Genomic DNA, 19,095 nt, shown 5'->3' on the forward strand with positions numbered 1-19,095 from the left:
GCCATCTAACATCATAGTACTATCTTTCTACACAATAAAAACCAATTATACCAATCATGTTTCATTAGATAGACCATCTAACATCATAGTACTATCTTTCTACACAATAAAAACCAATTATACCAAGCATGTTTCATTAGATAGACCATCTAACATCATAGTACTATCTTTTTACACAATAAAAACCAATTATACCAAGCATGTTTCATTAAATAGACCATCTAACATCATAGTACTATCTTTCTACACAATAAAAACCAATTATACAAAGGATGTTTCAATAGATAGACCATCTAACATCATAGTACTATCTTTCTACACAATAAAAACAAATTATACCAAGCATGTTTCATTAGATAGACCATCTAACATCATAGTACTATCTTTCTACACAATAAAAAACAATTATACCAAGCATTTTAAAAAAAATAGACCATATAACATCATAGTACTATCTTTCTACACAATAATAACCAATTATACCAAGCATGTTTCATTAGATAGACCATCTAACATTATAGTACTATCTTGCTACACAATAAAAACCAATTATACCAAGCATGTTTCATTAGATAGACCATCTTACATCATAGTACTATCTTATGTCGCAATAAAAACCAATTTTACCAAGCATGTTTCATTAGATAGACCATATAACATCATAGTACTATCTTTCTACACAATAAAAACAAATTATACCAAGCATGTTTCATTAGATAGACCATCTAACATCATAGTACTATCTTTCTACACAATAAAAAACAATTATACCAAGCATTTTAAAAAAAATAGACCATATAACATCATAGTATTATCTTTCTACACAATAAAAACCAATTATACCAAGTATGTTTCATTAGATAGACCATCTAACATCATAGTACTATCTTTTTACACAATAAAAACAAATTATACAAAGCATGTTTAATTAGATAGACCATCTAACATCATAGTACTATCTTTCTACACAATAAAAACCAATTATACCAAGCATGTTTCAAACGATAGACCATCTAACATCATAGTACTATCTTTCTACACAATGAAAACAAATTATACCAAGCATGTTTCATTAGATAGACCATCTAACATCATAGTACTATCTTTCTACAAAATAAAAACCAATTATACCAAGCATGTTTCATTAGATAGACCATTTAACATCATATTACATTCTTTCTACACAATAAAAAACAATTATACCAAGTATGTTTCATTAGTGAGACCATCTTACATCATAGTACTATCTTTCTACACAATAAAAACCAATTATACCAAGCATGTTTCATTAGATAGACCATCTAACTTCATAGTACTATCTTTCTACACAATAAAAACCAATTATACCAAGCATGTTTCATTAGATACACCATCTAACATCATAGTACTATCTTTCTACAAAATAAAAACCAATTATACCAAGCATGTTTCATTAAATAGACCATCTAACATCATAGTACTATCTTTCTACACAATAAAAACCAATTATACCAAGCATGTTTCATTAGATAGACCATCTAACATCATAGTACTATCTTTCTACACAATAATAACCAATTATATCAAGCATGTTACATGAGATAGGCCATCTAACATCATAGTACTATCTTTCTACACAATAAAAACCAATTATACCAAGCATGTTTCATTAGATAGACCATCTAACATCATAGTACTATCTTTTTACACAATAAAAACCAATTATACCAAGCATGTTTCATTAAATAGACCATCTAACATCATAGTGCTATCTTTCTACACAAGAAAAACCAATTATACCAAGCATGTTTCATTAGATAGACCATCTAACATCATAGTACTATCTTTCTACTCAATAAAAACCAATTATACCAAGCATGTTTCATTAGATAAACCATCTAACATCATAGTACTATCTTTTTACACAATAAAAACCAATTATACCAAGCATGTTTCATTAGATAGACCATCTAACATCATAGTACTATCTTATGTCGCAATAAAAACCAATTATACCAAGCATGTTTCATTAGATAGACCATCTAACATCATAGTACTATCTTTCTACAAACTAAAAACCAATTATACCAAGCATGTTTCATTAGATAGACCATCTAACATCATAGTACGTTCTTTCTACACAATGAAAACCAATTATACCAATCATGTTTTATTAGATAGACCATCTAACATCATAGTACTATCTTTCTACACAATAAAAACCAATTATACCAAGCATGTTTCATTAGATACACCATCTAACATCATAGTACTATCTTTCTACAAAATAAAAACCAATTATACCAAGCATGTTTCATTAAATAGACCATCTAACATCATAGTACTATCTTTCTACACAATAAAAACCAATTATACCAAGCATGTTTAATTAGATAGACCATCTAACATAATAGTACTATCTTTCTACACAATAAAAACCAATTATACCAAGCATGTTTCATTAGATAGACCATCTAACATCATAGTACTATCTTTCTACACAATAATAACCAATTATAATAAGCATGTTACATGAGATAGGCCATCTAACATCATAGTACTATCTTTCTACACAATAAAAACCAATTATACCAAGCATGTTTCATTAGATAGACCATATAACATCATAGTACTATCTTTTTACACAATAAAAACCAATTATACCAAGCATGTTTCATTAGATAGACCATCTAACATCATAGTACTATCTTTCTACACAATAAAAACCAATTATACCAATCAAGTTTCATTAGATAGACCATCTAACATCATAGTTCTATCTTTCTACACAATAAAAACCAATTATACCAAGCATGTTTCAATAGATAGACCATCTAACATCATAGTACTATCTTTCTACACAATAAAAACAAATTATACCAAGCATGTTTCATTAGATAGACCATCTAACATCATAGTACTATCTTTCTACACAATAAAAAACAATTATACCAAGCATTTTTAAAAAAATAGACCATATAACATCATAGTTCTATCTTTCTACACAATAAAAACCAATTATACCAAGCATGTTTCATTAGATAGACCATCTAACATCATAGTACTATCTTTCTACACAATAAAAACCAATTATACCAAGCATGTTTCAATAGATAGACCATCTAACATCATAGTACTATCTTTCTACACAATAAAAACCAATTATACCAAGCATGTTTCATTAGATAGACCATCTAACATTATAGTACTATCTTGCTACACAATAAAAACCAATTATATCAAGCATGTTTCATTAGATAGACCATCTTACATCATAGTACTATCTTATGTCGCAATAAAAACCAATTATACCAAGCCTGTTTCATTAGATAGACCATATAACATCATAGTACTATCTTTCTACACAATAAAAACAAATTATACCAAGCATGTTTCATTAGATAGACCATCTAACATTATAGTACTATCTTGCTACAAAATAAAAACCAATTATACCAAGCATGTTTCATTAGATAGACCATCTAACATCATAGTACTATCTTTCTACACAATAAAAACCAATTATACCAAGCATGTTTCATTAGATAGACCATCTAACATCATAGTACTATCTTTCTACACAATAAAAACCAATTATACCAAGCATGTTTCATTAGATAGACCATCTAACATCATAGTACTATCTTTCTACACAATAAAAACCAATTATACCAAGCATGTTTCATTAGATAGACCATCTAACATCATAGTACTATCTTTCTACACAATAAAAACCAATTATACCAAGCATGTTTCATTAGATAGACCATCTAACATCATAGTACTATCTTGCTACACAATAAAAACCAATTATACCAAGCATGTTTCATTAGATAGACCATCTTACATCATAGTACTATCTTATGTCGCAATAAAAACCAATTATACCAAGCATGTTTCATTAGATAGACCATATAACATCATAGTACTATCTTTTTACACAATAAAAACCAATTATACCAAGCATGTTTCATTAGATAGACCATCTAACATCATAGTACTATCTTTCTACACAATAAAAACCAATTATACCAATCAAGTTTCATTAGATAGACCATCTAACATCATAGTTCTATCTTTCTACACAATAAAAACCAATTATACCAAGCATGTTTCAATAGATAGACCATCTAACATCATAGTACTATCTTTCTACACAATAAAAACAAATTATACCAAGCATGTTTCATTAGATAGACCATCTAACATCATAGTACTATCTTTCTACACAATAAAAAACAATTATACCAAGCATTTTTAAAAAAATAGACCATATAACATCATAGTACTATCTTTCTACACAATAAAAACCAATTATACCAAGCATGTTTCATTAGATAGACCATCTAACATCATAGTACTATCTTTCTACACAATAAAAACCAATTATACCAAGCATGTTTCAATAGATAGACCATCTAACATCATAGTACTATCTTTCTACACAATAAAAACCAATTATACCAAGCATGTTTCATTAGATAGACCATCTAACATTATAGTACTATCTTGCTACACAATAAAAACCAATTATACCAAGCATGTTTCATTAGATAGACCATCTTACATCATAGTACTATCTTATGTCGCAATAAAAACCAATTATACCAAGCCTGTTTCATTAGATAGACCATATAACATCATAGTACTATCTTTCTACACAATAAAAACAAATTATACCAAGCATGTTTCATTAGATAGACCATCTAACATCATAGTACTATCTTTCTACACAATAAAAAACAATTATACCAAGCATTTTAAAAAAAAATAGACCATCTAACATCATAGTATTATCTTTCTACACAATAAAAACCAATTATACCAAGTATGTTTCATTAGATAGACCATCTAACATCATAGTACTATCTTTTTACACAATAAAAACAAATTATACAAAGCATGTTTAACAAGTGAAACTGCGAGCTACTGCTCACTGATGATACCCCCGCCGCAAGTGGATAATATTAATAGTGTAAAAATATGCAAGTGTTCGGTAAACAAGAAGTTGTCGAGTGATGAATCTGAAAACGCATCACACGGTATTGCTGACTTATATAAATCCTGAAACCAAATTTCAGAAATCCTTGTATTGTAGTTCCTGAGAAAAATGTGACAAAAATTTTCAACTTGGCTATCATGTGTAAAATCAGACAAGTGTTCGGTAAACAGGAAGTTGTCGAGAGATGAATCTGAAAACTCATCACACGGTATGGCTGACATATATAAATGTTGATACCAAATTACAGAAAGGGTGGATGTGTAGTTCCTGAGAAAAATGTGACGAAAGTTTCATGGGACGGACGGACTGATGGACGGACGGACTGACAGACAGAGGTAAAACAGTATACCCCCCCTTTTTTAAAGCGGGGGTATAATTAGATAGACCATCTAACATCATAGTACTATCTTTCTACACAATAAAAACCAATTATACCAAGCATGTTTCAAACGATAGACCATCTAACATCATAGTACTATCTTTCTACACAATAAAAACAAATTATACCAAGCATGTTTGATTAGATAGACCATCTAACATCATAGTACTATCTTTCTACACAATAAAAACCAATTATACCAAGCATGTTTCATAAGATAGACCATCTAACATCATAGTACTATCTTTCTACACAATAAAAACCAATTATACCAAGCATATTTCATTAGATAGACCATCTAACATCATAGTACTATCTTTCTACACAATAAAAACCAATTATACCAAGCATGTTTCATTAGATAGACCATCTAACATCATAGTACTATCTTTTTACAAAATAAAAACCAATTATACCAAGCATGTTTCATTAGATAGACCATCTAACATCATAGTAGTATCTTATGTCGCAATAAAAACCAATTATACCAAGCATGTTTCATTAGATAGACCATCTAACATCATAGTACTATGTTTCTACAAAATAAAAACCAATTATACCAAGCATGTTTCATTAGATAGACCATTTAATATCATATTACTATCTTTCTACACAATAAAAACCAATTATACCAAGCATGTTTTATTAGTGAGACCATCTAACATCATAGTACTATCTTTCTACACAATAAAAACCAATTATACCAAGCATGTTTCATTAGATAGACCATCTAACATCATAGTACTATCTTTCTACACAATAATAACCAATTATACCAAGCATGTTTCATTAGATACACCATCTAACATCATAGTACTATCTTTCTACAAAATAAAAACCAATTATACCAAGCATGTTTCATTAAATAGACCATCTAACATCATAGTAGTATCTTATGTCGCAATAAAAACCAATTATACCAAGCATGTTTCATTAGATAGACCATCTAACATCATAGTACTATGTTTCTACAAAATAAAAACCAATTATACCAAGCATGTTTCATTAGATAGACCATTTAATATCATATTACTATCTTTCTACACAATAAAAACCAATTATACCAAGTATGTTTCATTAGATAGACCATCTAACATCATAGTACTATCTTTTTACACAATAAAAACAAATTATACAAAGCATGTTTAATTAGATAGACCATCTAACATCATAGTACTATCTTTCTACACAATAAAAACCAATTATACCAAGCATGTTTCATAAGATAGACCATCTAACATCATAGTACTATCTTTCTACACAATAAAAACCAATTATACCAAGCATATTTCATTAGATAGACCATCTAACATCATAGTACTATCTTTCTACACAATAAAAACCAATTATACCAAGCATGTTTCATTAGATAGACCATCTAACATCATAGTACTATCTTTTTACAAAATAAAAACCAATTATACCAAGCATGTTTCATTAGATAGACCATCTAACATCATAGTAGTATCTTATGTCGCAATAAAAACCAATTATACCAAGCATGTTTCATTAGATAGACCATCTAACATCATAGTACTATGTTTCTACAAAATAAAAACCAATTATACCAAGCATGTTTCATTAGATAGACCATTTAATATCATATTACTATCTTTCTACACAATAAAAACCAATTATACCAAGCATGTTTTATTAGTGAGACCATCTAACATCATAGTACTATCTTTCTACACAATAAAAACCAATTATACCAAGCATGTTTCATTAGATAGACCATCTAACATCATAGTACTATCTTTCTACACAATAATAACCAATTATACCAAGCATGTTTCATTAGATACACCATCTAACATCATAGTACTATCTTTCTACAAAATAAAAACCAATTATACCAAGCATGTTTCATTAAATAGACCATCTAACATCATAGTACTATCTTTCTACACAATAAAAACCAATTATACCAAGCATGTTTCATTAGATAGACCATCTAACATAATAGTACTATCTTTCTACACAATAAAAACCAATTATACCAAGCATGTTTCATTAGATAGACCATCTAACATCATAGTACTATCTTTCTACACAATAATAACCAATTATACCAAGCATGTTACATGAGATAGGCCATCTAACATCATAGTACTATCTTTCTACACAATAAAAACCAATTATACCAATCATGTTTCATTAGATAGACCATCTAACATCATAGTACTATCTTTCTACACAATAAAAACCAATTATACAAAGCATGTTTCATTAGATAGACCATCTAACATCATAGTACTATCTTTTTACACAATAAAAACCAATTATACCAAGCATGTTTCATTAAATAGACCATCTAACATCATAGTACTATCTTTCTACACAATAAAAACAAATTATACCAAGCATGTTTCATTAGATAGACCATCTAACATCATAGTACTATCTTTCTACACAATAAAAAACAATTATACCAAGCATTTAAAAAAAAAATAGACCATATAACATCATAGTACTATCTTTCTACACAATAATAACCAATTATACCAAGCATGTTTCATTAGATAGACCATCTAACATTATAGTACTATCTTGCTACACAATAAAAACCAATTATACCAAGCATGTTTCATTAGATAGACCATCTTACATCATAGTACTATCTTATGTCGCAATAAAAACCAATTATACCAAGCATGTTTCATTAGATAGACCATATAACATCATAGTACTATCTTTCTACACAATAAAAACAAATTATACCAAGCATGTTTCATTAGATAGACCATCTAACATCATAGTACTATCTTTCTACACAATAAAAAACAATTATACCAAGCATTTTAAAAAAAATAGACCATATAACATTATAGTATTATCTTTCTACACATTAAAAACCAATTATACCAAGTATGTTTCATTAGATAGACCATCTAACATCATAGTACTATCTTTTTACACAATAAAAACAAATTATACCAAGCATGTTTCATTAGATAGACCATCAAACATCATAGTACTATCTTTCTACACAATAAAAACCAATTATACCAAGCATGTTTCAAACGATAGACCATCTAACATCATAGTACTATCTTTCTACACAATGAAAACAAATTATACCAAGCATGTTTGATTAGATAGACCATCTAACATCATAGTACTATCTTTCTACACAATAAAAACCAATTATACCAAGCATGTTTCTTAAGATAGACCATCTAACATAATAGTACTATCTTTCTACACAATAAATACCAATTATACCAAGCATGTTTCATTAGATAGACCATCTAACATCATAGTACTATCTTTCTACACAATAATAACCAATTATATCAAGCATGTTACATGAGATAGGCCATCTAACATCATAGTACTATCTTTCTACACAATAAAAACCAATTATACCAATCATGTTTCATTAGATAGACCATCTAACATCATAGTACTATCTTTCTACACAATAAAAACCAATTATACCAAGCATGTTTCATTAGATAGACCATCTAACATCATAGTACTATCTTTTTACACAATAAAAACCAATTATACCAAGCATGTTTCATTAAATAGACCATCTAACATCATAGTACTATCTTTCTACACAATAAAAACCAATTATACAAAGGATGTTTCAATAGATAGACCATCTAACATCATAGTACTATCTTTCTACACAATAAAAACAAATTATACCAAGCATGTTTCATTAGATAGACCATCTAACATCATAGTACTATCTTTCTACACAATAAAAAACAATTATACCAAGCATTTTAAAAAAAATAGACCATATAACATCATAGTACTATCTTTCTACACAATAATAACCAATTATACCAAGCATGTTTCATTAGATAGACCATCTAACATTATAGTACTATCTTGCTACACAATAATCAAAGCCTTAAAGGCTGTAAAAGCAATTGCTGCCATGTTAATGTTTGGGGACTTTTATTTTTCATCCACATATATACAAGAATTAAACCTGACATGAGTGTTGTCTAGTTAAAAGTAAGAAGGTTTTAACTTGATATAAATAAAAGACTTTAGCAGAAAGTCATTTTTAATATGTTTTATATTTCACAAGGAGACAACACGTTTACCAGGCTAAAGTTGGGGTCAAATATACATGTGCTGAAACATATAACTCAAAAAGAAATCATCATGGATTATCCCCTGGTAGTGTTTGTAACTTCCTTGGCAATAATTTCCTTTATTTATTTAATTTTAACAATTTTCATTATTAATTTATATTTAACCATTAACACAAATGATTAAGTTAAAACATTTCAACTTTCCAGACGCAAATGTTAAAAAACGGGAAAGAAATAAAATATCTTACAAGACATAAACATGTAAAGAATAAATGTATATTTCAGCTTAATAAAAATATTTTCATAATGTTACTTTGTCATCATTTTTAAAACTAAGTTCCAAACATTATTGCTCAATTGATATGTGTCCTTCTGATGCGGTACGAGCACAGGCACTTGTTTCTATCCATAGGAAGGTCGAGTTTTATATGGATAATCGACCTTCCTATGGATAGAAACAAGTGCATGTGGGTACGAGATAACTACAATTCTCATGCAATCCCGAAAAGGGGGGTCATCACAGACAAACATGACATTAAATCGTTATCACTGAACTAGTATATATATTGTATAGGGGCCAGCTGAAGGACGCCTCCGGGTGCGGGAATTTTTCGCTGCATTGAAGACCTGTTGGTGACCTTAATTCTGCTGTTGTATGTGTTTCTATGGTCGGGTTGTTGTCTCTTTGACAAATTCCCCATTTCCATTCTCGATTTTATTATACGAACAAGAACAAACAGCTCTACGTTGCTTTGATATTTATCAATTTTTAGGAAACATTGCGAAAAATGATCTTCAATATTTCGAAAACATGTGAAATAAAATTGCTAACACGGTGGACCGTCGAGTGTCAACAAACGTAGTAGACTTGTTCACTGAAAAGACGAGGATAATGGTTTCATCTGACATTTGTTATGCAAACCCAGTTTTGATCATGATATTTAAAAAGACGTACTTTTTTTCAATCTATGTATTAATAAACTAGAAAATTCCAAATTGTAAATATCTCTTCATCTGGACCGACTTGGCATCTACTACGTTTGCCGGTTTGGACGGGTCCATTTCATTAGTAAGGTGATCGATAAATATTACGGAGTTTTGACAGAAAAGGAAAACGAACTTATTGTTATGTGTTTTCAACAAGGGTTTCGTTCCGCTAAATTATTTGCGCAAATAAAGTTTGTCTATTTTTAGATTACAGGTAATAATTTGACACTACGCATTAACCTGTGTAGTGATTTTGATTTTACGATAAATGTATGAATGAACGATAATTTTATGAATGAACAAGAGCACCTGACCTCTTAAAGAAACACAAATTAAACATAAAAAACCGTATTTATTAGGAGATAATTCAGTTAAATTTTCAATACTAAATCAACAACTGAAATGAATCCATATTTTGTTGAAACATCGTACGAACGGCGGAAAACGGAATCGCATTTATAAAAATGTACTTTTTTTCACTCGGACTTCTATGTTATTTGATAGTCAAACGGTTGACCCTTTAAATAGAAAAATACATCTACAAGAACATATTCTGAAACTTCTTAAATCCACTAACTTTTTTTTAAAGTTTCAAGCTATGTATTGCAGTAGAAAACATAGATAGGTGTTAAAGAATGACTGACCAGGAGCCTGTTTAACAAAATACTATGGCTTGATCTGGGCGGAGTCTCTGATCTGGGTCACAAAGATGGCCATACGCGACGGCATAAAAGCAATTGCTTTAAAAACCAATTATACCAAGCATGTTTCATTAGATAGACCATCTTACATCATAGTACTATCTTATGTCGCAATAAAAACCAATTTTACCAAGCATGTTTCATTAGATAGACCATATAACATCATAGTACTATCTTTCTACACAATAAAAACAAATTATACCAAGCATGTTTCATTAGATAGACCATCTAACATCATAGTACTATCTTTCTACACAATAAAAAACAATTATACCAAGCATTTTAAAAAAAATAGACCATATAACATCATAGTATTATCTTTCTACACAATAAAAACCAATTATACCAAGTATGTTTCATTAGATAGACCATCTAACATCATAGTACTATCTTTTTACACAATAAAAACAAATTATACAAAGCATGTTTAATTAGATAGACCATCTAACATCATAGTACTATCTTTCTACACAATAAAAACCAATTATACCAAGCATGTTTCAAACGATAGACCATCTAACATCATAGTACTATCTTTCTACACAATGAAAACAAATTATACCAAGCATGTTTCATTAGATAGACCATCTAACATCATAGTACTATCTTTCTACAAAATAAAAACCAATTATACCAAGCATGTTTCATTAGATAGACCATTTAACATCATATTACATTCTTTTTACACAATAAAAAACAATTATACCAAGTATGTTTCATTAGTGAGACCATCTAACATCATAGTACTATCTTTCTACACAATAAAAACCAATTATACCAAGCATGTTTCATTAGATAGACCATCTAACTTCATAGTACTATCTTTCTACACAATAAAAACCAATTATACCAAGCATGTTTCATTAGATACACCATCTAACATCATAGTACTATCTTTCTACAAAATAAAAACCAATTATACCAAGCATGTTTCATTAAATAGACCATCTAACATCATAGTACTATCTTTCTACACAATAAAAACCAATTATACCAAGCATGTTTCATTAGATAGACCATCTAACATCATAGTACTATCTTTCTACACAATAATAACCAATTATATCAAGCATGTTACATGAGATAGGCCATCTAACATCATAGTACTATCTTTCTACACAATAAAAACCAATTATACCAAGCATGTTTCATTAGATAGACCATCTAACACCATAGTACTATCTTTTTACACAATAAAAACCAATTATACCAAGCATGTTTCATTAAATAGACCATCTAACATCATAGTGCTATCTTTCTACACAAGAAAAACCAATTATACCAAGCATGTTTCATTAGATAGACCATCTAACATCATAGTACTATCTTTCTACTCAATAAAAACCAATTATACCAAGCATGTTTCATTAGATAAACCATCTAACATCATAGTACTATCTTTTTACACAATAAAAACCAATTATACCAAGCATGTTTCATTAGATAGACCATCTAACATCATAGTACTATCTTATGTCGCAATAAAAACCAATTATACCAAGCATGTTTCATTAGATAGACCATCTAACATCATAGTACTATCTTTCTACAAACTAAAAACCAATTATACCAAGCATGTTTCATTAGATAGACCATCTAACATCATAGTACGTTCTTTCTACACAATGAAAACCAATTATACCAATCATGTTTTATTAGATAGACCATCTAACATCATAGTACTATCTTTCTACACAATAAAAACCAATTATACCAAGCATGTTTCATTAGATACACCATCTAACATCATAGTACTATCTTTCTACAAAATAAAAACCAATTATACCAAGCATGTTTCATTAAATAGACCATCTAACATCATAGTACTATCTTTCTACACAATAAAAACCAATTATACCAAGCATGTTTAATTAGATAGACCATCTAACATAATAGTACTATCTTTCTACACAATAAAAACCAATTATACCAAGCATGTTTCATTAGATAGACCATCTAACATCATAGTACTATCTTTCTACACAATAATAACCAATTATAATAAGCATGTTACATGAGATAGGCCATCTAACATCATAGTACTATCTTTCTACACAATAAAAACCAATTATACCAAGCATGTTTCAAAAGATAGACCAACTAATATCATAGTACTATCTTTCTACACAATAAAAACAAATTATACCAAGCATGTTTCATTAGATAGACCATCTAACATCATAGTACTATCTTTCTACACAATAAAAACCAATTATACCAAGCATGTTTCAAAAGATAGACCAACTAATATCATAGTAATATCTTTCTACACAATAAAAACCAATTATACCAAGCATGTTTCATTAGATAGATCATCTAACATCATAGCACTATCTTTCTACACAATAAAAACCAATTATACCAAGCATGTTTCATTAGATAGACCATCTAACATCATAGTACTATCTTTTTACACAATTAAAACCAATTATACCAAGCATGTTTCAAAAGATAGACCATCTAACATAATAGTACTATCTTTCTACACAATAAAAACCAATTATACCAAGCATGTTTCAAAAGATAGACCAACTAACAAATTCAGTAATTTTTTCATTTGTAAAGGGGCATAACTCTAGAAAAGTAATAGTAACACCATCAAAATTTGAATTTCATCTGTATTTTGTTGCAATAAGAATTGTGTATAAGTTTTATAACGTTAGGTTGAGGGAAACTTAAGTTTGAGAAAGAAAACGACGAAAAATTCAGCAATTTTTCAATATGTTAACAAGCATACATTTATTTTTGGCATTGCACAAGTCATGTCTTCTTTGACTGTTCATGACGTTGAAATACTAAATCTCTGGGATCTGTTTTAGTTGATTTTAGTCTCTGATGCATGATTTTTTTTTAATTAATTGTTTTTGGCTTTTCAGTAACTAAGAGTACTCTCAAATCGTACTTTCTTGTTTATTTGACCTGTTGATACTATTTGTAATGCTCTTTAGTTATTTAATGTTTACTTATTCAGGGATGTAACTGGTCTATATACCAGCTTTGATAAGTGTTTGATAGTACTATACATTTTCTCTAGAAAGGTTAAAGTTATGCCACTAAAATTCAAACTTGATCCGTGTTTTGCGTAATAAGCATTGTGTATAAGTTTCAAACATTTGGTCGAGTCAAACTATAACATCCATAGCTAAGGCTGCGGCATAAAAATGTTGGTTATCCCCATTATTATTCAATCTATTGATAACTTACGTTACTATCCTTATAAATCTATCTATAATCAGCTTGCATGTTAAATAGTCTAGAGCTGTTCCATTGAATTCGTCTTCTTTTTCTGTTTCTTGAGGAAGTTAAATCAACCTGTTCAGTCACTATAAAGTGTTACAATTCATATTTAGACGCAACACATAAATAGTGACCAAAAAGGTACCGCAATCTCAGGATGAACGCTTAAATAAAAAAAAAATATGAACACACCTCTTATGTCTCACCCTGCAACATTCTGTATGTATGTTTCTATCCCTAGTCAGGAGTCGGTCATTCAGTGGTTGTCCTTTGTTTATGTGTTACATATTTGTTTTTGATAGATTGGACTGTTAGATCTTTCGTTTGAATTGTTTTACAATGTCATTTCGGGGCCTTTTATAGCTGACTATACGGTATGGGCTTTGCTAATTGTTGATGGCCATACTGTGCCCTATAGTTGTTAACTTCTGTGTCATTTGATCTCTTGTGGAGAGTAGTCTCATTGGCAATCATACCACATCTTCTCTTTGACATAAAATATTTTAACCTTCGTTCTAAAAAACACATGTCCAAAACTGGAATATGATTTGATTGCGTTAAAGATCTGAACACAGACAGAAACACTAACATGACTAAATCCATATATATTTTGTTCAAGCATAATTGATTTGAAGTCATACTCTCCTCGTACATACTTGAATTTAACACGAGATGGATTGTATGAATAAATGATATCATTATTTTGAAACTTTCGGATGCACAATTAAATTTCCTAATGGTGCACATGCGCAGAAGCGTAACCAATTTGATTAAGATTAACCCGAATAATCCAGTTGTTTCATTCGGATTATTCCAATTATTAATGTATCAAAGGCAATTATAACAACAATCAGTGAGAATTATTATTATGACCTATTAATGCTCCAAAACAAACCATTAACTTTTAATTATTTTCATGTGTTTTCGTGAATTTCGAGAATTTATACCATTTAAATATCTGAAAAGGTTTATTTAACTAAATACCCATAATATTAATATTTTAGTATTATGCGTCCTTGATAAAAGTAAGGAGAACGAACCCAGGGCCTTACTGCTGATTAATGTTGATGTTTGTTCTTTTATATACGTTATAATATGAATATACCCAATATAGAATATAGAAAACTTGCAATAAAAACATAATCAACCTAGTTGTTTTATACTCATCTAAAATAGATATTTTTCAAAGGTCTTTTTTATTTTTTTACCGTACACCTTTTACATTTATTGACATTATAATAAAAATCATAAAAATTTATGAATTACAATTAATATATATCTTTATTTTTATTTCTTATATACATGATAAATATATTTTTTATTGGGGCCGGATCGATTTTACATATGGGATGGATCGATGTTGGGCCAGATCGACTTGGGCCGGATCGACGTGGGGCCAGATCGACCCAAAAGCTTATTCTTGCTGTGACACTTTCCTGTCGCAGAAAGGGATCAAGGCAAGAAATAAAATAGCCTTTCATGACTTCACAAAAATAACATATTTTATATTTTTCCAGCACCAGCAATAATTTTATCCCTCTATACAGGTATAAACACCATATAGAGGGTTTGTTCCCAACCGGATAAATAAAACTTAGATATGATGTCTTCTCCTTGTACATTTTTTGTACTTAGCTACAAAAGGACAGCAGGAGTCTACATGCCAGTTTGTAGAATTGAAGCGTTTTACGTTTTTGTGGTTTTATCATAGATTATTGACCCTTTGACTGCCATGGCATTGAAAAACGTTTTACCTTTGACTGCTAAGAATCGGCCTGGCTTCGAACTTTATCAAACAGCACCATGGCAACCCTGACAACAATTGATAACGTCACGCTATTCTGCATGGTACCTGTATATGATTGCTCGTGTGATGACACCACAGTATGTCTGCTTCGTTCATTTATCACTCTCAAGTGTCGAATGTTTTTACTGTATTTGTGTTTTTTTTTATATTTGATCAGTCTTTTAATTGGTGTTAATTGCAATTTATTAGTATTTGTAAAAACTGATAGCCTCATTGACTTTAATGGTATTCAGAAAATCTGTGCCACATGGCCAATATTTTGGCCTTAAAGTTATTTCTCAAAAATGCCACGGCCCATTTTAAATCGTTTGTGTTGTATGAAATAAACCATAATTAGTTATGGTGACAACACCAGTGTTTAGTTTAAAATATTTAACGGTTTTACTTCGATTGACATCAGAAGAAGTGTGACGTCTTTTGCATCACTTTTAAATTCACGACAGGCTCCCGTTCTAGAACAAACTCTATGTGTAATATGCTTTATTAAACTCAAATGTTCGGATTTGTGTATCAAATTCCATTGTCAAACTTTTGAAGAAGAAAATAAAAACAATAAAAAAACTTCGGGCTTTGGAAAAGTTTTCTGATTTTGTTCTACATGCCTTTAGTTTGTATAATATCAAACATCGTCACAGCAAATAGGTATTTCGTCAATTTCGGTAAATGATAGAGCGAGAATATAAATTTATTTGTGAAAATTGCCACTGTGTGAAATTAAGTTCCTACAATTACAGACAGGCAAATTTTCTTTGTCTTGTTTTACTTTTTAGTTGATGATAAAATTGAAAATGGAAATGGAGAATATGTCAAAGAGACAAGAACCCGACCAAATATGTTAAAGGATGGCTTCTTAAAGTCAAGTGGCAAATAAATATGCATATATTAAGGACGTGAACATGCCACTTCTTCATTTACCAAGACCTAATTCTGATTTTTTGAAAAGAACATTTAAATATTCTGGTCTTATTACCTGGAATAATTTACCAAATAATATTAAAGAAATAGATAATTTAGATACATTTATGACCAACTGTTCAAACTATTTTCTAACTGAACAGAATAAAGATGCATGAAACTAATGTATTTCTTTTTCTTCTTCTACTGAATGCATATGTGCTTATTTAACTGTATTATGTATTTTATATTGTATGTATTTTTGTACGTTTTTTATTTGTATTGATAGTTTTTGAAGATTAACATGTAATTGTTAAATGTTTTACCTTCGTTAAATAAAGAATTTTATTATTGTTATGTAAACAATCGCCATATTGCTTTGTGACGTATTGGAATTTCCACAACAATATATATATTTTCGAATAACAGCCACTTTAACTCGCTTTGTAACTACGATGTACACCTTATCTACTAATATATATAAATAACGTCACATAATCTGTATATCTGTGTGGACCTAATCTACCATGTACCTATCAGATCATGTGACATGAATAATAATACACAAATTCTTGTTCAAATGTATAATTCCATAATATTTAAATAAACACAATTTCTTTTATGGTTGTGAAAATATTGAAGTTTCAAATATCAAACTCATGCAACACACATTATTTATATTTACCACAATTGATATTCTTTACAAAACAAAATCGAATAATACTGCATTCTTTTATACTAAATAAAATATCTGATATATAGATTCACTTACGTTTGCATGCAGTTTATTCACATTCGAGAGATATTTTCCTTTTCGTGTTTCAACACATCATCTCATTGTCAACTCATTGTCAACATTGATGTAAACAATCGCCATATTGCTTTGTGACGTATTGGAATTTCCACAATAATATATATATATATTTCGATTCACAGCCACTTTAACTCGCTTTGTAACTAGGATGTACACCTTATCTGCCAATATATTTAAATGACGTCACATAATCTGTATATCTGTGTGCACCTTATCTACTATCGTGCCTATCTTATCACGTGACATGAATATTAATACACAAATTCTTGTTCAGATGTTAGATTCCATAATATTTAAATAAACACAATTTCTTTTATGGTTGTGAAAATATTGAAATTTCAAATATTAAATTCATGCAACACACATTATTTATATTTACCACAATTGATATTCTTTATAAAACAAAATCGAATAATACTGCATTCTTTTATACTAAATAAAATATCTGATATATAGATTCACTTACGTTTGCATGCATTTTATTCACATTCGAGAGATATTTTCCTTTTCGTGTTTCAACACATCATCTCATTGTCAACTCATTGTCAACATTGATGTAAACAATCGCCATATTGCTTTGTGACGTATTGGAATTTCCACAATAATATATATATATATTTCGATTCACAACCACTTTAACTCGCTTTGTAACTACGATGTACACCTTATCTACCAATATATTTAAATGACGTCACATAATCTGTATATCTGTGTGCATCTTATCTACTATATGTATGATAACTTTTTAATTTACAGTAATTTTTGGGCCGAATAAGGGCCTTATTGCTCCTACTCCTTTGATTGGTTAAGTTCCAATGATGGTTATTTTCTTGTATGCAATCAAATGTTATGTTAAATTTTTTCTATAGCACTGGACAGGATAAAACTTTACTCATGCCAAGTATATCTTTATTTGTAACAAAGATAAATTCTGCACATTTTTTCTAAAAGTGCAAATTTAACAAAGACTATGGGCGAGTTGTTGTCGCTTTGACACATTCCCCATTTCCTTTTTCAATTTTAATGTAGGGAAAAATCAATGGTGGTATTACACCTAGAGCAAATCTGACATGTGTGGGTAATCTTCTTTCTATGAAACTACTGAGACACATTTAACCATACTTGACCATAATAATTAATATGTTTTTTCTTTAAAAAATGTATCAGATGACCCCACCTTCCAACCGTCATGGCCCACATGAATAAAAATGGAACATAGGGGTAAAATGCAGATTTT

At 29.5% G+C, this 19,095-nt stretch overlaps 1 protein-coding gene and 1 long non-coding RNA gene across 4 annotated transcripts in view; one reads left to right on the forward strand and one right to left on the reverse strand.

Moving 5' to 3' along the window:
- The window catches only part of LOC143054208 (uncharacterized), a 238,035-nt gene that overhangs the window by 127,465 nt on the left and 91,475 nt on the right, over positions 1–19,095 (forward strand). The gene's annotated exons all lie outside the window — the stretch shown is intronic.
- LOC143055346 (fibroblast growth factor receptor 2-like) overlaps positions 17,735–19,095 on the reverse strand; it is a 28,212-nt gene continuing 26,851 nt past the window's right edge. For all 3 annotated transcript variants that reach the window (XM_076228478.1, XM_076228477.1, XM_076228476.1), the window contains one exon: positions 17,735–18,019. In XM_076228478.1, coding sequence (XP_076084593.1) covers positions 17,874–18,019 — 146 coding nt within the window. In that variant the 3' untranslated portion in view covers positions 17,735–17,873. The remainder of the gene's footprint in view (positions 18,020–19,095) is intronic.

The sequence above is a fragment of the Mytilus galloprovincialis genome, chromosome 12 (assembly GCF_965363235.1).
Source record: "Mytilus galloprovincialis chromosome 12, xbMytGall1.hap1.1, whole genome shotgun sequence".
Taxonomy (NCBI): Eukaryota; Metazoa; Mollusca; class Bivalvia; order Mytilida; family Mytilidae; genus Mytilus; species Mytilus galloprovincialis.